General features: G+C 41.7%; 1 protein-coding gene across 5 annotated transcripts in view; it reads left to right on the forward strand.

Annotated features, from left to right (window-relative positions):
* MPP7 (MAGUK p55 scaffold protein 7) overlaps positions 1-23603 on the forward strand; it is a 1064688-nt gene that overhangs the window by 966801 nt on the left and 74284 nt on the right. For all 5 annotated transcript variants that reach the window (XM_069211307.1, XM_069211311.1, XM_069211312.1 and 2 more), the window contains one exon: positions 13581-13661. In XM_069211307.1, the coding sequence (XP_069067408.1) occupies positions 13581-13661 (81 nt within the window). The remainder of the gene's footprint in view (positions 1-13580; positions 13662-23603) is intronic.

A 23603-nucleotide genomic window follows, 5' to 3' on the forward strand; every position in this document is an offset into this window, starting at 1 on the left:
TCGGTGTGTTTTTAGGGTGCGCGCGGAAAGCACACTGCCCCGGGTGTAATCTCTCTCTGGGCTTTTAACCACACCCAGAAGTTTGGTTGGTTAGTGGGCTTGCCTTTTGAAATTTGCTTGATTTCATTAGTGAAAGGCATGCATAAGTCATGCCTTTTCCGGTGTTTAACCCTCCTCGAGTGCACCGGCCAACTACTGAAAACAAAAGAGGCTCCATGTTTTCTGTGTAGTTTCTGGACTACTTTTTCTCTTTATTTCGTAGGCAGCGCAATCTCTCTGGGCAGTAGTTAAGCACTTTGCATGACATTGACACTGTTACATGGATAAGTGCACTTTTGCTGGTTACATGGATAATTGCACTTCTGCCAATAGGTTTCACTGCGAGCAAACTGATGTTTGTTTTTGTGTGTCTGCTATGTGCTCATGGCGGCCGTCTGCTCATTTATCTGAAACAGTTTTACTTTTCGTTTTCATTTTATGTGGCAAGAAAAGTCCGGTTAGGAATTTACAACGCTAATAGCTCTAACTCGAGCAAACGCGAGACCCATTGCATTGCAATTGCTTGTTAGTATGTGTTGCAGATATTTTATTAGAGGCCAAACGCATCTTCTGCGCCTGGGCATTGGAATAAGACCCCTGTTAGAAGGTCAGCAAATTTGTAGCTCAAGAACTCACTTTCAAAGGAAAGGACCTTGTTCTAGTCTGAAAAACATCCTCCATCAATCTCGTAGATTCTACGTTGTCTCAGACTGCCTTACCCACCTGGTTTATGGTGGTTATTCATAGGTACATTTTGTATGCGTTGAAATAAAATCTGTGAAATGTCAGCATCTCTGAGAACTACATGCCTCAGTGCCAGACTATAATGAGAATGCAGCTATATAATGCACACATACTGGGGGGTGTTAAAGGATCACAAATCCCTCCCAGTGCCAATTTGAGCACCTTCTGCCACACTGTACTCTTCTGTGTCCTATACTTAGTGATTGTACTTGAACTATTAATATATTATATACAGATAAATAGCTAAATAGATTTTCTTGTCCTAAAGGACCTGAAAACACATGTAGTCTTCCCTCCTAGTGGCCTCCTGCAACTTTTGATATATCTATACTTGCTGGTAAAGCGTGAATCTAGTCATAAGACAGCATCACTGTACAAGAGGGGTGATCATGCATGAGGGAGTTACTCACAGGTGACTGGGTAATTCATGTAATGTCTGTAAGGGCAGTCAGTGGCTTAAGTTACTTGTAGACCCTACTTTGTCCACACGCACATATCTGCAAAGAAGCGTTTTAAAGAGTAGGGTAGTCTGGTGGCAATAGACATAGGTGTTAGATTGACGGCAGGTGGAGGAATACAGGACCCTACTCCCTTTCATTTTTGTATAGAAACCACAAGCAATGTTGGGCGCTTGTGAACACAAATCTATATGTACTTGTTTCTCATTTTAAATGATGACATATCTTTAGTTTAATACCTATTGTTTAATAATCTTCCTTCTGGGGTGCTGTTGGGCTTTATTACGTGTTCATAGTATGCAGGTGCTAAAAGAATCTGTCTACTAAGCAGCACATGACTCTTAATCCGGCAGATGCATAGTTATTGTTTGAAAAAATCATATCAAGTCACTTGAAAATTAAATTAATCTAAAACGAAGACAGCTGAATCTAAAAACAAAAACGTATCCCCAGTTTCTTCCTTATTGAGAGAACTCCTTTTATGAGAACTTACTGATGTAAATATGTAAAGCAGGCATTTTTGGATATGGCAAGTAGTCCACTCCACAGTAGTAAACAGGGCTTACTTTTGATAGGCTGGTGTTACAAATTTGCCCTCTCTGCAGGATCACACAGAATGGTTTGCCTTTTTTTTTTTTGCTGAACCCTATTTCTGATGTTTGTAGAACACTCTGTACTTAACCCATGCTAACTACTGGTATATTACCTGTGCTCACCCTTTTAATAAGATGGAATTGGCATACGCGTAATTAGCATTTTAATTTTACCTACAAGTCCCTACTATATTGTGCAAAGTTAGCTCAGGGCCTATACCAGTGGAATCCAGCACCCATTGTGCTACTCACTGTAGTTGCTGATCAAACATGACTGCATGTCTGCCATGTGTAGCACCATTTTGTGGGTTTAAACTGTAAATTACGTTCCCCAATAACCCCTGTTAACAAGACTAAACTATCCTATTAAATATTATTCAATCAACCCTACGGAGGCCTTACTTCTCATAAGGTAGGATGTATATAGTATTTAAAAGTAGGACATGTAAAATCCTAATGTTAAACATGTCCTTACATTGAAAAGCCCACATCTGCCTGCCAGTAATCAGCATTTAACTAAGCATGAATGAGGTGCAAACTTGCTCCCAAGAGCAAAAGATCAGCTGACCAGAATGGCAGAGGTGACCCATCTAAACCTGACAGAAAATGCAGGATGGGACTGGGAGGATCCTTTTTGACACTGAAGTGCCAAATCTTGCTTGAATGGCACATCCTGGTTGACAAGTCTGCTGGGGTTTTTCATATGACACTTGGTGCACGCTTCAAAGAGGCTTCCCCACTAATAGGAAATTGTTAGCTGATACTTGGGCAGGGCTCTTCTTTTGTCCCAGCCAGACAGGCTGCAATCACAGTGGGCTTCCTTTTGAGTGTCAAAGCCTGTTTGACAAGTCTGCTGGATTTACATTGAACAATAGCAGAGTCTTAAGCAACCAAACACTGGATACACATGCACATGTTTTGGCATCTTGTATTCCTCTTTTGAAGTGTGCCCAAATATTATACATGACTTATGTCCCTGATATTTTTGTGACTACCGGACCTGCCTCAACCTGAACGTTAGTGTCAGATGTGGGAGGCACTAGGCTTACCATACAGAACTTTCCTAGCCTTGGGGAACATCATAAGAGAAATTAACCTACTGTCTAAGACCTCAGAAGAGCCTAAAAGACTGGACTTGCACTCCCTCTTGTACCAGGACAAAGAAGTGAACTCCAAGGGTCACAAAGCTGACTGCCTGTGCAAGCTCTAGGGGTATAACAAGGTACAAGACTCCTTTCTGGCAACTGGCCATCTGATATTGACACACACACACACACACACACACACACACACACACACTCACACACTCACTCACTCACTCACTCACTCTCTCACTCTCTCACTCTCTCACACACTCTCTCACTCTCTCACACACTCTCTCACTCTCTCACACACTCTCTCACACACTCTCTCACACACACTCTCACACACACACACACACACACACCTTCACCTTCATGGTGCTAGGTAGGTATAGTTAGGACCAACTTATTTTATGTTTTGCCTATAACGTTGGTGCCATATTACCAGTCTTTACTCATTTTTCAAAACTAGTTTCCCACTCACTGCAGCTGCTGTCTTGTAAGTTTCAGGGTGATTCGTCAGGTGGGACTGAGAAAAGGGGGAGGCCAAAACACATTTTTCCCATGCAATTGTCCATAGGTATTTTAGACAGGACTACAGTCTGTACCACAACAGAATTACCCCAAATTTGGCCAAAAGCTAGATCTTGGTCACGAAAGGTGCTATGCAGTGTGGAGTTGGGTGCATGTGATGGTGTTGGCCGCATGCCAGACCCTGCAGTTAACCCCCCGCCTCGTAGGCAGGTCCTGTGGCCAACCCCCGCTGCTCACTGCCAAAGGCCAGGCATGGGCGTGTTGGATTAAAGTATGGTAATTAAATATTACTTTGTTTAAAAAAAACAAAAAAAAAAAAACTAGAAACTCATTGGAAAAAAATAACAAAAGGTGCAGGACGGTAATAGTTAGGAAATAGAATTTTAAAACCTTATAAATTCACAAAAAAAAACAAAGATTATAGTGACGTTATAGTTAGTCACATTTTACACACTTAAAACCATAGAAATTCAGGAATTCTAGTTATACTTATTTGAAGAAACAATAACTTGTGTAGTGATGTAACTTTAGGCCACGAGTTATAGTTTCTTAACATAAGGATAACTATAACTACTGAATTTCTGTGTGTGTAAAATGTGAAACTAGCTAGAATGACTCTGTAACCTTTGTTTTTTCACTGGAAAACAATAATATATATATGATCTCCAAAACAGAATCGCGCACTCAAGGAAAATGAATTTAAGGTGGTTGTTATAGGGCTCTCCAACAGCCCAATACATTATGATGAACAGTCTTTTGAGAGGCAGGGTCCAACTTCCACGCTGGCACCAGCTGCAAGTGGGCGCCTCCACATTGGAACAGAGTATATATGTTTTACTGATCACGTTGGCGCCGTTTGACAAATGTTCACAAACCCTTCCAAAAAAAAAAAAAAAAGGTTATCCGCCTCAGCTCCTTCCTGGAAAGTTTCAGAGTGATCGTGAAACGAGGGCGGAGACAAAGGGGGATGTCTCAAAGCAGATTTTTACCATTCTCTTTCTCACAGGAATTTCAAGAAGTGTTTTAGAAAAAAAGAGTGACCAGAATCACACCAAACTTGGGGGAAAGTTAGATCTTTACTCAGAAAGCGGTCTTTTTGTGATTTGGTGTAAATCTGTTCAGCCGTTTTTGAGTATTAAGTTTCAAAGGTTAATGATTTCTGGACAATTGGTACTGGGGTAGTACTGTAAAAAATCGCTTGGTGTCGCAGATTCAAAAATTAAAGCATTCTGAAAGGGCTTTTTTCCCCTTTAGACCACTTCAGTACTCCGGGATGGGTACCCGTTACCACATTATGAAGCCATATGATTGGCTGACAGCAACATCGGCTTAAATGTTGTGGCTGCCGTTATCCCATATGGGAGCAGGGTAGGGGTACCATGACACCCCCCATCCTTTGTGGACCCCAGGGCAAAATTCATTTTTTTCTGCCCATTGGACCTAGTAAGGGCCTGTGAGGTACAGTGGAACTCTCGCAGGACCCAATGGCATCCTCCCATGTGGTCCCTCAGGACTACAGTATTACCTTAAAAACTGCGGATTTTGCATAACCAGTGGGGGAATTGGCCAGCAAAGGAGCATTAGACATCTCTGGGGCTTGGGTTTATAGCCTGCAATTAACACATGCCACACACAGCCGAATGAAATGTTGAGCAGGGAGTTGGCTACATGCGGGGCTTGGGTGTGTCCTAGCCTCTACTCTGCATGGTTAAAATATGTGCTTAATGATGGAAAAGTTTGCTGTAAAACAATAAAGGTTAAAGTGATGTTATAGTTGGACCTCGTAATAATATAAAAACTGTTGTTTAACACACACAAAAAAAAAATCACTAGTTATAGTTTTCTGAGCTAATTGTAACTTGCACCCTTACCATGGCACCTTTTTAAGGCTACCCTTGTACTATTAAACTTTCCTGTAGCATGAAATCCTTCAGTCTGGCAATATTGGAGGCTCCAGGAGGAAGAGAGGTCCAAGTGGTTGGATGCATTTGTCATGATTCCACTGGAGTCTTAAGTTTTGCCACACAAAGCTCTAAGTAGAAATCATTGCTGCAGAGGTCGTTTCTTCATTGGGTAGGCTTGGACTCTATAAATAAGCAACAATTAGCGGAATATATTTTTAACTCTAAAAATGCAAAAATCAATAAAAAAAAATATTAAACAGGTTCTAAATTAAAACATCGTTTTTTTCTGTGCAAAATGTGTGAGTGCAAGAATAGACTAAAGGTATATCTGCGTGCATGTTCTAGTTGTGAGTTTGATGTCGGAATGTCCTCTGAAATTACCAAAACTGGACTAACTTGTCTCATGTCATAAGTTACTCTTTTTTTCTTAAAAGGGGCATTAATTACATTTTCAAAATGCGATCTTCACTTTTAGATCCACCTGGATTCCTTGAGGAACAAGGTGAATCTTAAATGTAGGGGTGGGTGGTAGAAGAATGAGGCTTACACCACCTTATAAAAAAGAAAAAAAGACATTGCATGCGTGACAGTCTACTGGCAGGTTACGAAACTGAAGACTGCATAACTGTGTTCCTATTGCGTGTGGTCCTTGGCTTTGTAGGATCAAGCACCAGAGATAAAACAAACCTCGTCTCCATGTTCTTCGTTTCTAGGTCTAGCCTATAAGTGTCCGTGGTAAGAGTGCACAAATTCACAAAGCCTCCCTTTTCTCAACTCCCTATTTATTTATTTATTTTTATATTACAGATAAGCCACTAGTCAATGGACGTACTGGTGTAAGTGGCAACTGTCAACCCTATACCTTACTGTAAGTGTCTCACCCGGCTTGCACTAAACTTTCTAACTGCTGGTTCCAGTGCAAAAACCACCCACAGTACATGCATTATGGTCCGCCCCCTGCCTGCCGTGCACCCCACCCACCTTCATCATTCTTACCACAGCGAGGCTGCCCTCCCCAGTTCTCAGAGACAGGATGCAGCTTTCCAGGTGCTGTTCCTACCCCAGGATGCCCCACTCAAGATCCCCCTGAACCAGAATGCCATACCAGTCTCTTAGTGGGAGAACATGGGAAGAGTTTAGCTACCACACATAGGTGAAATGTTCTCATTTTCCTCCGCTACGTATGCACATTTTAAAATTCACCCACCTCTTGCTGAAGAGGATTCATTTTCCAGTTTTGTACTTTACACATCGCACATACTTAAGGCCTGAGTCTCAACATTTGTAGGTAGTAAATTATACAAATTGCAATTTCGATACTGCATTGTATAATTTTACTATGGTAAATTTACAGTTGGCCTTGAGAAATGAAGTAATGAGGGAGTAGATTGTGAGCATCCACAAATGCGTACGTTTGTTGTTATTACTACTACTCCCACAAAAAGGCAGGAGTAATTACCCTTTCCAGGTGCAAATTCAGTGTAAACGCCTCCATATTTCATGGGGGTGTAGAAAGTGTTGTTTTCCTTCTGTGGGGAAAAAGATATAAAGTGTAATAAATGCACATGTACTGTTGATATAGTCATAGAAATCCGCATGAGACTAAATGTCCTGTGCTGAAAATGTACAATGGTCTTACATTTCCAGGAGTAAACGTAAGAGCAATACTATGGGAGTACATTTCGGCCTTTAGCCAGCTCCACTGAATTTCAGCATTTTCGCATGTAGTAGTCCTCTTATAGTTTTTCCTTCAAACATATTCTTCAGTTCTTGTAATTGTGTCCATGGTAGAAGATTGTTCTGAAAATGACATTACTGAACATGTTTATATAGTAGAGGGAACGGGGCAGAAGTGCGTGTTGAAATTATGCTTCAGTGCCTCAGAAGTGCTCTAGACTCAGACATGCAGCACATTGCCCAGACTTTGTCCAATTCATTGAGTTCAGGAAGCTGGACGCGTGGTGTTTCCAATGCCATTCCCGCTACTTAACATCCCAGCTACTTAACTATGGCAGGGCTCTGGGCCCTACGGCCACTCGGAGAGGATAGGCTAGAGAGACGCATACGCCAAAGAAGCTGTCTTCTGCAGTCTTGGCCTCGTCAAAGCACACTAAGTCGGGGCCTGACAAAGAAAAGAGGTGTGATGCAGAAGGGTACATAGCTCATCTGATGAAATTCAATATTCTTGGCATCCGCCATTGTTATGGAACTGCAAGGGATGATAAAACACAGGTCTGATCCTCCGTATTGAAAAAAACAAGAGCCTGTACAATAGCTTTTCAGAAGAGAAATGTGAGCAAAAAAACTAGTAGCAATAGATCTGTAAATCCTGCTTCAAGCTGTCCCAGCTAAATTAATCCCTGACATTTTACCTTTTCTCTGCAAACAGACTACTGTTCCAGATTCATTTCCCTATAAAAGGGAGCCTGACTTCCTATCTATAAATAGAACTGGAGGCAAATGGAACAACAGTGTTATAAAATATAACTAGATGGAAGAAAGCTGTTTCTTGATGTTTTACGCCCTGCAAGTAAAATCTCTTCTGAGAAGGGCAAATCCCTTTTTCATTAGCGACAGACCTTTATATAGGTGTTATACGTGTTTGAGAGGCTTTTCAAGAACCTGTTTAAATGTTTAAGCCAGAAAAACAGCTTAGTGGGTTAATTTGCAGGTTTCAGAGATTACTGTATCACTCGGAAGATAGACGACTGGGATGGCATTTTCAGCATTCTGAGCTTGATAAATAAAGCACTAGTGCCTTTGGTAGTAGGGCAGTGGAATACCTGTTCTAAGCACCATGAAACCATTGACTTTGCATTATTAGCAGTGTTTAATGGTCAAGATTATTCTATTAACTATCAGTGGGTCTTCGTGCATATTATTAATGATCAGACAGAAATATATAATTTCTGTGAGAGGAAGCAGGTCTGTCATCTTTCCTGCATCCTTTGAGGGAAGTCGTTTCCTAGAGACCCCAACAGCAAGATCAAGAATTGTCCAAAGAAGCATTACTTTTGTGGCCAGTAGTACCGACCCAATACAGATATGCTACTTTACTATTGAAAAATTGATTCACTAGGAAAGCATGATTTGCGACGATGAGCACGATGTGAAGTAACTGGGTGCCGCAAGGACAGTAATTTTCATTAGCTCATTCCAACTCTGAAGAGAAAGGTCCCTGAAACACTTTTTGAGAAAAGCAAATGGTAATAAAATAGAATATATGGGTGTGCATGCGCTTTCATTCATTGTGTATGTAAATAATCTGACTCCAGGGCAGGGAAGAGATTGAGACACAGAGAGAGAATACAGTGAGACTTAAACAGGGAATAAACTGACAACAGGACTTGGTGTGCACCAAGAGTAGAGCTTGAAGATGCTGAAATGCTCTGTGTTCGGAAGACCCTCAGAAGCACAGTATTCGCTGATACAGATTTTGCAGTAGGTTGCCAGACCAGAGCCACAAATATAAACTAATAACCAGCAGAAACCTCACTCTGTAACCAACACATATGGCATTGTGGCAAGTGGTGCCATCCTGTAAACATGTCCAGTAAACACAATACTTGTTTTCCCTATTCCACCACACTTGAACATGATTTTCATGCTCCATTTCCCGGACCTCCCCTGTGCCTTCTCTTAACATACTGTTGTAAGACTTTATGACGCACTGAGTATCTCTATGTGGTCCTTGCGAGTACCACCAGTGCCCCAGCTGATGATCTCCTTACCATTCCGTCAGTGATTCTGAGGAATGCCAGTGGGGAATGATGTCTAGAGTCAAGCCACCATTAAGCGTGTTCTCGTCTGCACCGAACATTCGACATATAAATTGGTTTGAGAGGCGAGAGAGCCACACAGAAGGGTCTGGACAAAAGGTGCATACAATGTGTGTAGAATTTTACTTGCTGATATTCAAAGGCCCAGTCTCTTATACAGTTAAGGACTTTATCGAACTGACATATTTTTGTCTTACCCACATTTGCACTGAAGTCTGTGCTCCATTAGTTATCCTTGCCTCAGTGAAGCCTGATTTGTGGTTTTCATGACTCCCTTTTGCCTACGATAATTGTTCTACTATATAACTTTTCAAGTGCATAACACTACTTTTGGGATAGCTCTTGGCTCGTTCTCTCAAAACAGTTACATAATTCTTTAGTCCTGTGTCCCTAACATTGGGCACAAAATCACTGCGAAACACACTTGCGATTGTTGTTGTCTGTCTTTTAGACCTGATTTACCGTTTGGGGCAAATAATAAGGAAATAAATTATAAAATTATATATGCCAATTTGCGTGCGTTAGGAGTTAAAAAAAAAAAAAAAAAAAATTATATTTAGTATGGACACTTCGTACCAGCTCAAACCAGATGTTAAGCAACTGTACTAAAAATGGAAATAACACAATTTCCACTACACTCCTATAAGCACCAATCAGCCACACATTGTGTTCACCTATTTCAAGGGGAGCCTCTCTTTCCTGCCTCATGATATTGGCTATTTAGTGTATTTCCTCCCCCCCTATGGAGTGCTTGCATTGCAGTGTTGGACTGACTCTTAGGTATTTTGAATCATCTCACACATTGTTTTTCTCCTATATGCATTGTATACAGAAAAAAAAACATTTTGGTTTTTTTTCTTTCAGTGCTGCAGGCACTTGTTAACATTGTTAAATATTTAAGGAACAGACTCCCATTTGCTGTGCCAGTAGTTGTTATTAGAGTCGACCGCAAAGTGCTCTGTCCCTGGTGTAATTTCTCTGGGGGCTTTTAACCACGCCCATGTCATACCCATCAGCTTGGTTGGTTCGTGGGCTTGGCGTTTAAAATTTGCTTGATTTAATTAGTGAAAGGCATGCATCCGTCATGTCTTTTATGGTGTTTAGCCCTCCTCAAGCTCACCGACCAACTCCTAAAAACATACGAGGCTCAATGTTTTTGGTATGGTTTCTGGAGTACTTTTTTTTCTTTATTTCGTAGGTAGCGCGATCTCACTGGGCAGTAGTCGAGCGCTTTGCATAACATCGACCCTGTTTCATGGATATATGCACTTTTGACGGTTACATGGATAATTGCACTTTTGCTGATACGTTTCTCTGCGAGCAAACTTTTGTTTCCTTGCAGGAAAAGTCCGGTTAGGAGTTTGCAATGCTAATAGCTTTAACTCAAGTAAACGTGAGAACCATTGCATTGCAAATGCTTGTTTTTCATTACTGTAAGGCTTAAGACATTCATTTTGACTAGACGCTTCCACTGTGATAAAATGCCATCTAGCATCCTTATACAGTTTGGAAACTACAACTTCATTCTGGAGCTAGCCTATGTCCTTACTTGGGTCTGCAGGTTTCTTCGGTTCTTCGTGTTGCAGCGCTGTCCGTTTGCTAAAAAAAACAACTTGATGGGTGCACTTCTTTGTACCAAAATTAACTTATATGTTGGCAGAGCCAAGTCTATTCATGGGCAACTGTCGCTCTCTCGAGTTGTACACAATTTATTGCGCCGAACCCTTTCGTTGTATCTTGTTTTTTTTTTGTTTTTAAGTTTTATGATTGAGAATTCAACAAGTAGTTCAAGGCTCATTGGTTTATTCAGTGTTCGGCAGTAGGACTGTATTTGGTTCGATATTTGCTTTTTTGCCTGTTATGGTGCAAACTTGGTCCAAGTGCACTAGGGAGATTTACAGCAGAATCACGACTGTTACACCTTTTTTAAGCACAAGGGGATTAAGTGATTTGCCCACAATCACAGGATGTTAAGCCGAAGCCCGGTTTTGAACCTGATTCACTCTGTTACAGGGTAGGCCGCTCTAGCCATTGGGAAGCACTGGTCTCTAGTGTGTCCAGAGGCATCTTGAACGGAGGGGTGGGGGCACTGAGCAGTTCTGTGTAAATTGAAACATTTAAGCTATTAAATGTCGTCATGAGAAGTGATGTCTTATAATAATTTTCACTTAAAATATCAAGGACCTGTTTTACAGAAACTACACATTAACAATCACAAACGGATGTGAAAATAATTTTTGGCTTTACTTTTTATACGTGGCATGTAGTTTTTTTCCACAGATTAGTTTGTAACTAAACTCAGAAATGTACGAAAGTGACAATATTTTTAACAGACAAGTGCAACTTGGAAAGTACACATTTTAGCTGTTTTTAGTTTGTAAGCAAAAAGTGGTGTGTGTATTGTTTAAAAAATAAACTTGCTCTTAATGCGTTTTTGTTTCCTAGTTGTATTTTTTTCTCCTGCTCCGTTGGTGCTTCGCATTTGCAGAACTATTAACTTTGCCAAGTTTTCTGTTTCCCAAAGAAGAATTTAAAAGTTAAACTCTCCCGGGCCGCGCTCACTAATGTGTGCGAAGCTGTCAGTGGGATGGAGATTTACTAACACCCTGAAGCCAGGTTACAGGTATCCAGTGTTTGCAAATGCAAGCAGCGTCACTGCTGGGGTGCAAAGTGACACCTCTAGGCACGCTAAGGGGATGAGGTCCCCTTTCTAAAAAAAAACGGTGGTTGGGACATTCTACACCACCATCTTCCCCTAGCTTGGCCGGAATGGGAGTATTATGCGTAACTTGCCGAATGCCAAAACCTAGATGACTCAAACGTAATAATTTATCTTTTATAGATATTATAATTATCTTGGGGCTATCGTGGCATTTCTTACCTTGTCAAAAACAAGTAAAAAATGTACGATTGACAGCGCACGCATTGTGGTCTGTGAGAGCTCTTTCTTAGAGGCTAATCCTTCAGTAAGGAACACTCTTCTGCCTCACCAAAACTGTGTGGAAAAGCTTGTAGCGTTTCGATATTTTATTTCACTTATGTAAATAGTGGCCGATAAACTCTTGTCCCATCGTTGTAACAACATACTGATGCTCGGAAACCATAATCTGCCAAAATGTTTGCTTCACCCAATGTCATTTCCATGTATGTCATAATCATTCCAGATATTCTATGCGTTTTTTCCTCTAGTTGGTCAGGACCCCTACCAAAACAGATATGTGTCCTCTCAAAGACTGATTGAGATCAAACCTACACCCACTGAAAATATGAAAATCCTACATATCAAAGGAGATTGATCCCAATATACCTATGCTATACAGAGAACACCTACATCTGCTCAAGTAGAAAAGAGACACGCTCAAACAGAAAAAAAAACACTCACTTGAACCCATACTAACGCACATGAATCAAAACCCACTTAAATCCATCCCACTCATATGCATGCTAAAGATTAAATTCATTCTTGCATCCTTCAAACTCACAAAGACACTCAAACCCTCACTCTGTAAATTAAACTCATAGTTACTACATAGGCCCAACCCATTTTCTCTGAAGCCATCCGGTTTTGGATAAACTTGCACCTATTGTAATTAGCCTTTGTCTAACCAGAACCATATTTACACAGACTCCCATACTCCCATTAATAGATCAAACCAATGCCCACTCTGAAGTCGAGCTCCCTTCAATGACCCAATTCCCTTTAACCCTCTACACTTTTGCTTATTGTAACCAAACCATATTTACTCAAAATGCCCACTCCACTAGATGAAACCCATTGCCCCTCATACAGATTGCAATTTCACTTTTTCTTCTCGTTGAAACAACTTCAGCTAAAAGACTTTTTCTGACGCAAAGGGACTTTCAAATGAATTCACGTTTTTCCTTCCACAATAAGTCTCCTGAATCCTTAGCTTTGACTTCCAAAGGACACAAGAGCTCAATGTTGAAAATACAGTTATATAAATGAACACTTAGAAAGAAGCAGATGTTTTATGTACGTATGCCTATGAAAGTTTTTTTGACCTGGAAAATATTTGAGATGCATTATCTGGAATCGCCAATGCCACGATGTTTATGCTCACATTGCTATCTGGAGGGAAGTTTACATCACAGGAAATACTTGAAGCATAACCTGTGAAATGGATACTCTGGTTAAAGCATCAATTTCTCTCTACTTTAATTAGAATAATGTACTCAAACTACCTACACAAGGTTATTTAGAGCATATTTTTAGACCTATAATAGCTGTTCCAAACCATGCTTAGTAGAAGTAGAATTGCAAGGGTTTCCACTTTTGTTTTTGTTTCATGTCCTGTTCCGTTCAACTTTGCAAAGCATGTCTTATTAATGCACGATGGTATGTTAACGAACATTAATTCGTTTCCAGTTTGTCCAAATGCATGTTTCTTTCAGATATTCACTTTACAAGCACAATTTTGTGTTTCAGGTCCCATGGGAGTAGGACTAAATGAACTGAAGCGAAAGATGTTAATCGGAAATACCCAGCATTACGGAGTAACAGTACCACGTAAGTATGTTACAAGATGCATTTGGTTGGACAAAAATGTAAAAATAATGCCAGGACTCCTTTTTGACACGAAGACACTATCACCTGCTATGAGATAAGTTGAAATGTGATTTCAAAACAAATCGTCCATACACAATTTAATTTGTATATATATATATATATTTGTTTTTTTGTGTAATGCTAGTACAACCTGCCTTAAACTACGGTGCACTTCAAGAGGGTTAGAGAAAGCGGGTGATAGAGACCTTTGCTAACGAAATATGAGGGGAAACCTGGCGCTCAGGCTCTGCAATCTCTAATCAGGTTTGGTCTGAAATCTTTTTGAAAAGCTTGGGCCTGGTTTAGAGTGAGATTACTCCATCAGGGTGAAAGGGTATTTTACTCCATTGCCTTGAGTAGCAGTAATCCAACTTTAGAGTTGTCCGCTGCCCCTGCGGACTTCTACTACATTAGCAGGAACTGCCATCACTGCAGTTCCAGTCAATGCATGGAAAGTGTGCTGTGCAGGTCCAACAACATGATGGAGCTGGTCAACACACTTTCACATTTTTCGGAGGGGGTGGTGGGGGGTTTTCTTTCATGGCGCGGGCGGAACATTTAAATGTTTTAACTTTAAATTACCTCCATGTTTTAAATGGAGGTAAGTAAAAGTAAAAACATGTCATTTGTTCACCTACTCTAAATAGGGTGGGTGAAAAAATTACCAAGCCTCTCACAGTCCTTCTTGCGTCGGGCCCTTGAAGGCGTATTTCTGCTGCGGAGACAGAGTAGTGTCCACTGCTGACATACTGAAGGTCCGCACAACTCTAAATGAGGTGGATGTACCTTCAGAAGGGGAAAAGGGGGAGTTTTGGTGGAAGTACCTTTTCCACTACACTCTAAATCAGGCCCTTTGTTTCTTCAGGGACTTCCTGCATTGTACACACGTTTTTTGTGCAGGTTAAAGAAAGGGAGTTCCAGAGGGTTGAGTAAAAATTGAAGCCCTCAGCTAAGCTAAGCTCCGTCCCTCTCATCTCATATCAGGGCCCTACTGATACTAAGCAGAGGGAAGAGGGCAAGCAGAGGGGGAGCAGAGGAATGGCAACAGCGACAGCAGCGGTAACAGTGGCGAATAGCCGTAGCTGGGGCACCCAAGAAAATTTGGTGCCACCCAGTGTTCGACGGTGCCATGGAGAGGCTTAGAACCCCAGAGTGCCCGCCTGGTGATTAAACTGTTAGAGGTACTGTCCATCGCTGTCTGGTGCCAACCATTGTAGCAGGAGCAGGCTGGTCTCTGGTAGGACTCAAAATAAGCACACAAGTATTAAATCAGTTAATAATACAGACAAGTACATAGTGCACTCCGTGAATCCACAGGAGTGGCCCATTATTCTTTGGGGGCTGCAGGTGGCTCTGATTGGTCACTCGTGTTTACATACATTACCTGCACCAAATTTTTAGAGCCTGCACTTTAGTACCACGTAGGGGACTCAGAAAGCCTAGAAGATTCAGGATTTCAGCAGCTCAGTGAAAGTGTGTCATTTACTTTCCCTCGTACGCTTTCACTCATATATCACATGCTCATTTAGTTGAGGTATGGCGGCACTCATAATTTGAGATCTAGAAAAGACATTAAGGGATAAGAAGATGCGATCCCGAAAAGTAAGGGCTTTACAGCCGCTAACCAAGAGAAATAAGAGGACAAATAAATCTTCCCCCTCGTCCCCCTGCCACAAAATGGAAAACAGGAATGGATCAGAGGCATCAATCCTCAATCTTGCCAATTTCCCCTATTTTTTCAAATGTTTGAGAAATCTGTAAAAATACCATATAGATCTGATTTCTTGAATGACCCAGTAGAGGTAATTTTCTCAATGCTTAAAGGCGCAGCGGCTCTTCCTCAACGAATTTCGTCTATAAAAAGTAAAAATAGCTTACTTTGTGAGCAAGGGGATAAAATTGGGTTAAAAGGGGAGTCAAAAGGGGAAGGGGTGTCAATAAAATGAGTCCTCGGTAATTGCTTAGAATCAGAGGATAAAGAAAATGCCTGGGGGTCCCATCAGTGATCTAGAATGTTTGACTTTAAGATCATCTTCACCATCTCCGTTAGCCTCTACATTTATAGCTTCGTTAACCAATCCCTCGATAAAAGGTTCCCAATTCCCCATTGAGGTCAACGTAATCATGGAAAGGGGCCCACTAAATCTCAATCTTAGTTCACATTTACAAATGCAATTGGAAAGGAGCTCTACTTTGCACGTTCCTAAAAGTCCCAATATAAAAGAGATCGGAATGTGGACCTTGGATTCAAATAGCCGGGTGGCGACTACGGCGTTTGATAATAAAACCGCAAATGCTTCCTATTTTCCAAATGCACATATACACGAATATTCAGATAAGGAGGTTGCCACCGATAACTCATTGCCCCCATGTACCACCCTAAATGAAGTAGACCAAAATGCAGTGTAGGATATCTTTTTTAAGACCTCGCAATTAACATTAGATGCCCTGTCCTATCAGTCCTCAAAAATGGATGTGCAAGTGGACCTATTGAATGCTATGGTCAGTTCAGTATCTGGGATCGACCAGAAGCTGGCCGACTTAAATGCCTTGATCAAGCATGCACAGAACTTCGCAGAGTCAACAAAAGTGGACTGTACGTGCTCTCCTATAGTTAATATGCTGGCTACACTGCCAGAGGCTTTACACACACTAATGATAGATTTTAGGGCGAATTTCAAGAGGATGAAAGAGGGAGAAATTGTGGCCCTGTCAGCAACAGGAGGTGGACAGCCAAAACGGCAGCAGGAATGGTGCAGAGACTAACCACATAGAGGGGAAAGTGTGGTAAGGAATTAGAAGGTTCCTTGAAGCCCGTAGAGAGAGGGGAATGTTTTAGCTCTGTTCCTTTAACCAACAAAATCCCTCCCTCTTCCCTAAACCCGGTGTCCCATTCTGTATCTTTAGAGAAGCCAGTCACGAAGAGACAAAAGAAACAAGCATTTGCAATGCAATGGGTCTCCCGTTTGCCCGAGTTAGAGCTATTAGCGTTGTAAATTCCTAACTGGACTTTTCTTGCCATGGCAGCCATGAGCGCGAGCGTGAATGAGACACACAAAAGAAACAAGCATAGGTTTCGCCTATGTAAATTCTATTAACTTTGTCAATGTTTTTTTACATATTGTAGAGTGGTCAAGATGCTGTGCAATATAACTTAAAGTAAAAAAAAACACTATGACACTGACAAAGCCAATAGATTTTGCATAGGCAAAACCTATTGGCTTTGCCAATTTTTTTTCTCCCTTTTCTTGTGTAACAGCAGAGGGTGCTGATAGGGGTCTAGGGTTCCTGAGGGGTCTGTCCTATGCTGCAGGGTGGCCAGCAGCTAGGGGGTAACTTGGTGGCGAGTAATGGGTGTGTATTCAGGGTTCTGATCACTGTCACTGGTGACACCCAGGCTGGAGGGACTCTGTAAGCCTGACATGCCACATGGCCTGTCGCACCTGGAATGCCCCCTTTCAACCCCCTTGTCCCGGAGAATGCCCCAGGCTGGGAAATTGTTCTGAGCATGGAATGTGACAGGATATAAAGGTGGATAAGCATACGCACTGTCCTTTATATTACATGCACACTGCACCTCCTCGGAGTCTACGCTGTCTCAGAATTCTCCCTGCACCATGCACGCCCTAGCACTTTGTGCTGCAGGCTGAGCATTCCCTGCACAGGTACTCTTCCGAAGCTTTGAAATGCGTATGAATATTGCTTGTGACAATGTACACGTGTCCGTCTTGTGCTCCTTCGGGCACCCCAGGTAGATGCCTCAAGCTGCACTATGGCTCACAGTCAGGTGTACATTAATGTAGGCAGGTGCATACCAGTCTATGCACACGGTGGTGTATTAGGTGTGTGCATGTGTTTACATTATAGAGCACTTAGATGTTATGATGTCATTCTATGCAAATGACAGAATTTGCATGTGTGTATTTATGCGATAGGCTAAGGGATGATATGTGTAGCACTGCGTCATGAGGACATAACAATCATGTTTATCAGGACAAAATGATTGGATATGTATTGGTCTGGAAGGGCAAATAGTGAGACAGATTGGGCTGACAGACCTTTTCAGCTGTTAAAGTCTGTATGTTCTGTGTGTTACATTGTCTAGCCTTTATATAGCGTGCTGACACCCCGCGCCCCTCCCCTTCCCTGGGCATTGTGACATCGAAACTTTATGTGCATTACCCTGTGAGGTGCATCTATTTTAAGTGTTTTGGTCTATTTATTCAGTTATTAAGCAGTGTTTAGGATTCTTCAGAGCACTTGACAGTGGGGTGAACAAATGCAACGGTACAGTCTGGTGGAGAACTTAGAGTCAGATAGGGAGGTGGGGGGGTGACTAACCGTGCCCGAAAGTAAGATAATTTGATAGGTATGAATGAGTGCAATGAAGCACATCCGTGTAACATTCTGTGCAGAGGGTCTCACTGCGACATCTCTCTGCCATGGCTACTCTAGAGAGAGTCGGGCACAACTACTGTTTAAGTGACTTTGAATGAGTGTTTTTCAGCACAAGACACCTCTGGGATACCTATTAGTGTGGAGAGGCCTTTAAAGGATGCCCTTTAGTAATAGGCGAAGGTGAAAGGTGAAGGTCCGATGCTTCACCCAACTTGTTTTTTCTCAGCAAAGCGGTAAAACAACGCAAAATCTTTTTTTTAATTCATGAAAATAAACAGTGTGTTTTCACTGAGAATATGATCAAGCTTGGCCTATCTTTGAATGCAGATTTGTCACTTTTTAAATTTAGACTCTCCAGCTCAATGCTCAGCGTATAACCATAACAATGATAAAGGTTATGCTGCCGGTGGTCGTGGTGGGAGAGGAGGGCAGGGTAGGGTAGTTAAAATGCGCTTAGTCTGGGTTACACATGCACAGTGTTTGTAAATGCAACAGCTGCTGTGTTTGGGCACAATTCAGACTCTGGTAAGGAGAACAGATTCCACTATTTAACCAGGCCCAAGTATAAACTCGGAACTGGCTTTTCCCTTGCCAGTAACGCTGGAGGATAGCGCCATGACCAGACTTACTCAGTGAGAGCTACGAAGTCAAGTCACTGTTTGTGGCTCAGATGAGACAAAGGCGGTGGAGCCCTCATTAGCCATCCCCTAAGGGGGGTTAAGGACACACAGCAGGGCTCCGAGTGCTTGGGACACAGATCGCCTTTTTCCGTGCAATGAGAACTATAAACGACAGAAATGCGAGTTAACCATGAAGCCGTCCCCTCAGGGGTGTAAACAGAAGGCTGTTATCTGCGCCTGGCTTCTCGCTGGTTCCAGCGCGCTGGTACAAGTTACAACTGGTCCTCATGTAAAACGGGTTGAGTTTGCGCCGCATAAAGCTGCAAAAAAAAAAAAGCGCGATCTCGCTGCTACAGTTCAGTTATAATACCGATCGGCAAAAGTGCAATCAACTGAGTAGCAAGGTCGATAGTTGGCGAAGCGCTGGACTTCTGCCCAGCGAGATCGCACTGTGGAAACAGAAGAAGTAGTCCACAAACCCAGCGAGCCTCGCATGTTTTCTGTACTTGGTCGCTGCGCTCGAGGAGGGCTAACCACCGGAAAAGGCATGACGTATGCGTACCTTCCACTAATAAAAAGAAGCGGATTCTAACAGGCAAGCCAACTTGCCAATGAAAGACACTGACGTGACGTCGACAGGGCTCCGAGCCCTTTTCTAATACCTAAAGCGTCTGGCTAGCGATACCCATGCGCGAGCGCATGTGACACAGGCTCGACCCTAAAAACAACAGAAAACACGGAAAAAATCAGGGATGCCGTAACTGCCCCATAAATTCGGGGGTAACCTCTCTCAATTTGTCTGCCATAAGAGATGGGTACAATAATAATAATAATGCTGATCTATGCATAAGTAAAAAGAATAGCCCAACAGCGAATACATTATTCTCATTATTTAATACCCATAAGGTGGGCCAAATTCACCAGGATCATGGGGTCACGACCCACCTGTGTTTTAGTTTGGAGGAAGTAGAAAGTAGGGAAACATATGATTTCCCCAATTTAAAGGGAATGAGCGCAATTAGTCGATAACCACCAAAGAGAATATTACAGCAAAGGGAGGCGAAGGCTAAAATGATTTCCAATCCAGCGGCCAGTAGAAATGAAAATGGAACAGAGAGTCAAGGCGCCGCTATCCCCAGAGTGGTATATGGGGATGACCAAGTGGACGAAACAGCCGACCCCTGGAAAAAAATGGGGGACTTGCTTAGTCCCGGTGGGAACGGGCACAAAAGGAAGGGAGGAATCCCCGGGGCTAATTTCAGAGGTCAGGTGTATAAGTAGAGCAGATGGGAAGGTAAATCTTTTAATTCAGGGACGGCCTGCTGGGGAACTCTGTCTATTGACATTGACTCCATAGAATTTTTACCAGCAGTTAAGACTGATGAAGCCTACACTAATGAATCCACTTTGGTAACCTGGGCGACATCACAAATCGTTGATAGACTTATTGAAAGAAAAAAGTACCTTTTTAGATTGGGGAATTGTGCTCTCAGTACCTCAACAGATAGATTACCCTGTCCCATTAGAATCCCAAAATATTTCCCCCAAACCAAATAAATCGAAAGGCTCAAACCAACCTTTCTCAGTCCTTAGATCGGCAAGAGGGAACCCAGGTGCTTCTGATCAACATCATCCAAGATATAAAGTAAATAACAGATGTTATTCTGAGCAAGTGGATCTGGGATCAGCAGCAGTTCACAATGAAAATCACCAGTGACGTCCATGTAACCCAGCCCAATCTGGACTGACAGCATCTTATAATAAACCTCTCCAAATATATTCTTGGAATATAAATGGGATTAGTTAATATAATCAACATAAAAACTTGACAAGTCTCTTAAATAAATTATAAATTATTTTTTCTACAGGAGACCTGGGCCACAAAGGCCTTTACAACCGATCATTATACAGGCTTTTTCTCCCCCACACTAAGGGGAAAAAGGTTAGTTCACGGAAGGGGGTCTTAGCAATCTTTATTGCTGCAAGACTGAATACAACATGTACACAGATAAATGAAGATAGGGAGGAGTTTTTGATAGTAAAGCTAGGAGATTGGCATAAAACATATAGCAGCCCACTTTTGCTAATAAACGTGTACATACATCCAGACGCACGTTCTAGGAAACAGGCTTCTTCTAAGCTAATAGATATAATAACAACTAGCTATCAAGATCGTGTACCTCCGGAGTTTTTAGTAGCAGGGGACTTTAATATGAAATTATTATATCCCTTTGAAATGGAGGCTCAGACCATTTTGCAAGATCATCTGAGGGCAGTCCCACGGCATTCCCGGGGCCCATAGGGTTAAGCAAATCTGACAATAAAGCAATTGCCTTTGTCAAACGTTTGGAGGCTTCTACCTGCAGTCACCTATGTCATGTCACCGGAACCCATGCAAGTATTGACTATACAGTGGTCTCTTTGTCCCTACTCACTCTGATAAAGTGGTCTCTTTGTCCCTACTCACTCTGATAAAGAAGTATCATATTAAAAAGACAGATAAGAGTGACCATGACCATGGAGATTGGCTATCACTTCCCTACTTTTAATCCTGCTTTAACTTTACTAGGAGACGTTGCCACTACAAACTATAAGAAACTTGGTTGGTGCAAAAAATCAATGCAATCTGTTAGGGAGCTTTCACCCGTACTACTTACCCAATGTTGAAACAACATGGCTAGTGACCCAATAACCCAATGGTCAACTTTTTTGGATAGTTTTGCAATTAATTTCCTCAAGGACAGACCTCAAAAGTTCCATCTCAGCCAGGGGCGATCTATATAAAAAAAGAAAATCAAAATCTCAGTCTTTATTATTGACTTTAGAAGGAAACAGAATCGCCTGCTTAGGCTATTTAAGAAAAATCCAATGGACCACCAAACAAAAACGGATTTAAAAACTGTCAACAACCACTATCGGAAACTAATATGGGAACATAAACTACAGATAAGTCATTACTTTTTGGCTAAGGCATTATTCCTAAGTAAAAAGTCCGATGCACAGGGTTTCTGGAAAATGGTAAATGAACTAAACAAAGCTCCAATGACTGTAACCAGCTCGAACATTTCAGAATCCTCATGGATCGACTATTTAGCTAATCACTTCAATGGATCCAGTGGGGATAATAGAGTCACTAGTGTCCGGGGAGTGATAATGGTTAGGCGGTGGTATGAATACTCAAATAAATGCCTTTAAATTAACATTCTCAGTGGAGGAGGTCACCAGGCTAATAAATAACAGTACACGCGCAGGGGCCCCTGGCCCCAATGGGATCCCAAATGCTCTATTTAAATCTAACCCGTCCTTTTGGGCAGAAAAATTAGTCTTGATCTATAACCATTCTATAGAATCGGAAAGTATTCCTAGTTCTTGGAAAGGTGCGATAATTCATCCAATATTTAAAGGAGGTAATCGATCCCTTCCTGAGAATTATCGACTGATCACTTTAACGGATTCAGAGGCCAAATACTATGCTGGTTCATTACTGGAGCATCTGCGTTCCTGGGCGACTGAGAATAACATCATTCCCCCCAATCAGTCAGGTTTTTTTTAAAGGGTCCTGGAACATCCACTAATATTTTAACTCTTTCCATCATTATTGACAATTATAAGGAAAATAAACAATCTTTGTATCTGTGTTTTGTGGATTTTAAATCAGCTTTTGACTTGGTACAGCGTAGTTACCTATGGGAAAAGCTAGCAGTCTGGGGAATACCTGAGCATCTATTAAAAGCGATTTAGTTGTTGTATACAGATACATGGGTAAAGGTAGGGGATGGTTCCTTTTTATCAAGAAAAATAGAAACAAAGCAAGGTGTGAAGCAGGGTTCTGTACTAGCTCAGTATCTTTTCAATCTTTTTTTATCGGATTTGACAGCTAAGTTAAATAAGGTAAATGCTCATCCCCTGAAGATCGGTGACATGATTATCTCTAATTTACTTTATGCGGATTATGTAGTCCTTTTAAGTCAGTCCAAAATAGGACTACGTCGATTAATTGCCAATTTAATTGAATTCGCTGAGCAAAATGGAATGATATTGAATCAGAAAAATACAAAGTAATGGAAGTCAGTAGAAAACTTTGGTGCATACAAGGGGTAGAATTAGAGCAAGTCCAACATTTATAGGTATTTGGGGGTACTATTTGACAAAATGGGCTCCTTTCTCCCTCAGAAGCATGACCTAGAGAGGAAAGGAAATGCCCCATTGCTCGCCTTTCGTACCCTGAAAAGGTCCAAGCTACTGCCCTTTGCTACAAGTAATTGCCACAAAACTAACATCAACAATAGGGTATGGCAGCATAGCTATGCGGGGAAGCGATGCAGACCTTTCAAATCGAATAATTGGGAAACTGTTTAGGTCCTTATTCCAATTACCAGGAAATTCTTTCCAAGCTCAAATCAGGCTAGAGTTAGGTGTTTTAAATCAAAATATAGCTAGAAAGTCGTTACATTAAAACCTGGAAATATCTACAGCTAGCAAGGCGAAAGCAACTTTGTCAAGCACTCTGGAAATAGATTGATTCAAACCCCACATCTAAATCTAGACAGCATTCAGATCAGGCCCTGGGTGATCGGAGGGTTTGGGAATTGAGATGAAAATCTCTCCTATCAGGCGTTTAAAAAAATTCTAAATCGCATGACGAAGTGGAAATCAGTAGTTATGGATAAGAATTTGCTTGCAGTCAGATCACACTCATCGATGGGAATGAATGAATGAATATAAAACCTTAAAATACCAGACATATTTGGAGGCCGGGTGGTCTAAAGCTGATAAAGACTTACTCATTAAATATCGTTTTGGCCTTATTCCAGGTAGTGCCCACCAAGTCCCTTGGAAACGTACCGCTGCAAGCCCCCTGTGTTGGCTGAGTGGATGTGGAGTA

This window comes from Pleurodeles waltl, chromosome 10 (assembly GCF_031143425.1).
Source record: "Pleurodeles waltl isolate 20211129_DDA chromosome 10, aPleWal1.hap1.20221129, whole genome shotgun sequence".
NCBI lineage: Eukaryota > Metazoa > Chordata > Amphibia > Caudata > Salamandridae > Pleurodeles > Pleurodeles waltl.